Here is a 3758-nt window from a genome sequence, read left to right as displayed (position 1 = left end):
ACTTTCAATTTTTTTTAAAACTTAACTTAAAATTTTGAACGAAATACTAAAATGAAATGAAAACTAAAGTTTGTAATAACTGATACTAAAATGAAATAAAAACTAAAATTTAGATGTGATTTTGAAAAAAATAAAAGTTTAGATTTTAATATATACCAAAATTGACAATTTAAATACAAAATACATAATTTACCCTTAAAAAACGTAACATGTCTACAAGATACTCAAGAATTGAAAGAAATATATGATTGATTAGATTAATTTAAGTGATGAGTTTTTATGTTTATCATCGAAAAATTAACATGTTTTGGTTTTGATTTGATACGATAAGTGAGGTGAATCATAAAATTTTTATTTTTATTGAACTGACACCTCTTTTTGTCTTATTCTTAGTGTCGTTCGATAGTTTCTCCAATCGCATCAAATTCTTATTCTTTCTATTTTTTAGTTCAAATTTATATAAAAAAAATCTTTTGATCTCATTAAATCTCAATTGAAACTATCAACTAAAACTTTGGATAAAGTATATAAATGGTTCATCGATTATAAAATATTATTTTATTGAGTTAATTGATTATTAAAAGTTATAAATTAGTCTATTGACTATTAAAAGTTATAAAATAATCACTATATTATTAATTATGTTTCAGACTCATCCTTATTCATTAAAAAGTTAATGATCATTTGAACTAGATGTTAACATGCTAACTAATATATAATAATAATTTGAGATTATGAAATTATATTTTATCATATATTAGTCGATAGATTAACATATCGCTCAATCTCCTGTTAAATTTTTAATGAAAAAAAGATTAGTTTGTAACGTATTGAATCTATGGATATTTTATTATCGAAATGATATTGAAACGATAATTGCTGGTGATAAGGATTTCTCTCGATTTATTTAATAATATTAGCGAGCCAAATATGGCCTCTACACACTAGCTAAAATGGAGGCACTGTAACTGTTTCTATCATCATAGAACTTATTCCAAAGCATAACGCCACCGTACTTTGATGATCTCTTGATAACCGGAAGGATTCGAGAAGTCAACACATTAGTCGGAACGTACCCGCTTGTGGCCGCCGCCGGTGCCGCCGGCAACCCCAAAAATATATTCCCCGCGTTTATTGATGAAGTCCACCGGTTCCACGAGTTCAAGAGGTTGTTAACGTTGCCCGACGTGTACTGGCATGGCGGATTGTTATAGAACTGAATCCAGACGTAGTCGAAGAGGCCTGTATTAAGAGCAGCCCCCAATAATCTATCTGGAAACGGACACTGAGGAGCTGCCGTTAAGTACACCTTTCTTCCCCGGCGGCTGTAAGCTGATAGGGAGCGGGCGAGGTCATCGTAGTGAAGACTCGACCCGAGCTCGATATCAAAATCGACGCCGTCCAAGACGGCGTCGCCGAATGGACGGGAACGCGATCTGCCGCCCAAGAAGTTGTTCCATAGGTAATCAGCTACGTTTTGGGCGTCAGCTTGAGAAGCTAGTGAATAGCTGCCAACGCCGCCTCCGAGGGAGAGCATGACCTTGATTCCTCGGCTTTGGCAGCTCTTTATGCCGCTGCTGACGGTGGCGGCGCAACCGTTGGATGCTGGATTACAGTGGCCGGCCAAGTTGAGTCCGGGGGTTCGACCATTTCCGAATTGGTTGAGGAAAGCTATGTTAACGTAGGTGTATCTGCCGGTGGCACATGTTGCTGCCAAGGTGCCCTCGTTTCCGTTTTGGCCCCAGTAGATAGCAATGCTGGCGGCGTGCGAAGCTCCGATCAGTGCTGAAACTAAGACGAGAAAGAAGAGTAGTGAAACTAAATTACTTGTCATTTTTGCTGAAGATGTGTGCTTCTAATGAGCTACTGGCCTTCGGCTTTATAGAGACTTGAAATGCAGTTCCAATAGAATCAAAGTCTTCTCAAGCCCTCGATTTGTGGTGGAAAAAAAAAAGTAAAACAGACAACTATAGCAATGGTTTAATTTTGTCCTACTCCCTACACTCTTCAAACTTTTGAGATTTAATATATTTTCTTTTAATTTCTTTAACATAGTCCATCTACTTTTTTTTAAGTAGATACAAGTAGGGATATCCATGGACCGAAATCAAAAATGGGTTTTGGTCCTCTTGAACTCGATCAAAAAATTAAACTCGTTTATAGTCACTCGGTCTGACCGAAAGTTTAAAATAGCCTCATTTTAAGAGAGAGAGAATCATTGATTTTCCCTTATCCAACTATCCAAAAAGGGTATAAAAGTAAAACTAAAACTTGTACACCAAGTGTAAGTGAATCCTAACACACACACAAGTATAAATATTTTATCGCTTCAATTTTTTGGTTTTGCTCGAAATTATGCGTTAGAATTAAAACATTATAAATATGAAATCAAACCTAAGATCTAATCATTTTAAATCATCAAAAGTAAAATACTAGATTACGAAAGTGTATCTAAATCCACTATCGGAAATCACTTAGAAAGTATTTGTGATATTTTAAGAAGATAAGTTTCTTTTGAGTATAAATTATTTGACGGGATAAGAGAAAATATAAATTTACATATTTCTTGTGGATGACTATCTTTTTATATAACCGAATAATCAGTTATTATATGATTTATGAGTTAATCTCTCATCAAATTATAACTACAACTTGATGGTATATGCACTTTTATTCTCGTGATACTTTTAATGTCTTATGACATGTGTAACATAATTGATCATTTAATTTTATATCGTATTTTATGATAACATTGTACATATGTGTCTATAGTTATAGATTTTAATCTAACACTACGAACCATAATCATATGAAATTAATCGTTAAATTAAATAATAAAAGTTGATCTTACTATTGAAAATATATATTTTAAAAATTAAATGGTCAAATAAATTTTCCCTAAAGTCTTGTTGAAAATGGTAGCTTTCTGTAAGTTGACTAGTGGAATCTCCACGAGTTTCCACCTTTCGGCGAGTCAATGGACACAAGCATTATGTACGTCTAGAAGCATAGACTACTAATAGTCGAAAATGTTGAATTCTCAAATTTTAAATTAATTATTATCTATTTTTTTAAATAATATAAAAATTAATTTAATGAGATAAGAAATTATAATTTTTTTATTTTTTAAAAATAGTGTACGGTGGTTATAATATAGTATATGTTCAAAAAAGTTTTTAGTTTATTGATAACGTAAAACATCTTGTAAACATAATTATTCGAGCTCAAGATCTATATGGATATTAACATTCGTTTTTAACACGGAGACCGTTTAACGAGTTAAAGGTATCAAGTATCTTAATCAAGATTAAGAATCAAATCTTAATTTTATAAATAAAACTTATAAATTTTTATCAAAATTAACCCATCAATAAATTAAATATTAATAATTATATTGAATATTATTTATTAATTTTTTACTCTAACATGTATAATATTTTTCAATAAAAATATGATTACAACCACAATAAGATTTTGATGGATAAGTTTACCACTACATAATATATATATATACTACACAAGTACTCTAAGCATGATAAAATTTAGGTAAAAAGGTAAATTTTGCCCCTGTATTAGATCTCATTTATCACTTTTAATTGTCTTTTTCGCATCAATTTACTCTCGAAATTACTCAATTACATCATTCTATACCCTACTCCTAACTTAAAACACTAAACTATAACCACATAACATATAAAGTATAAACTCTAATTTCAGGTTTATAATTTAGGGTTTTAAGTTAGGAGTAGGGTATAGAA

The 3758-nt window shown here is 31.2% G+C and overlaps 1 protein-coding gene across 1 annotated transcript; it reads right to left on the bottom strand.

The window, feature by feature from the left end:
- Positions 1 to 880: 880 nt before the first annotated feature.
- LOC120216132 (hevamine-A-like) lies at positions 881 to 1853 on the bottom strand. Its single transcript, XM_039213647.1, has one exon. It carries the CDS (start codon positions 1832 to 1834, stop codon positions 938 to 940), a length of 897 nt encoding a protein of 298 aa, XP_039069578.1. The 5' UTR covers positions 1835 to 1853; the 3' UTR covers positions 881 to 937.
- Between the last annotated feature and the right edge of the window lie 1905 nt (positions 1854 to 3758).

Source organism: Hibiscus syriacus, unplaced genomic scaffold, assembly GCF_006381635.1.
Source record: "Hibiscus syriacus cultivar Baekdansim isolate YM2019G1 unplaced genomic scaffold, ASM638163v2 tig00110156_pilon, whole genome shotgun sequence".
In the NCBI taxonomy this organism is placed as follows: domain Eukaryota; kingdom Viridiplantae; phylum Streptophyta; class Magnoliopsida; order Malvales; family Malvaceae; genus Hibiscus; species Hibiscus syriacus.
This window is presented reverse-complemented; position numbering and strand designations above follow the sequence as displayed.

Coding starts and splice junctions, on each gene's coding strand:
- LOC120216132 (XM_039213647.1), bottom strand. CDS start 1,834: ATGACAAGTAATTTAGTTTCACTACTCTTCTTTCTCGTCTTAGTTTCA.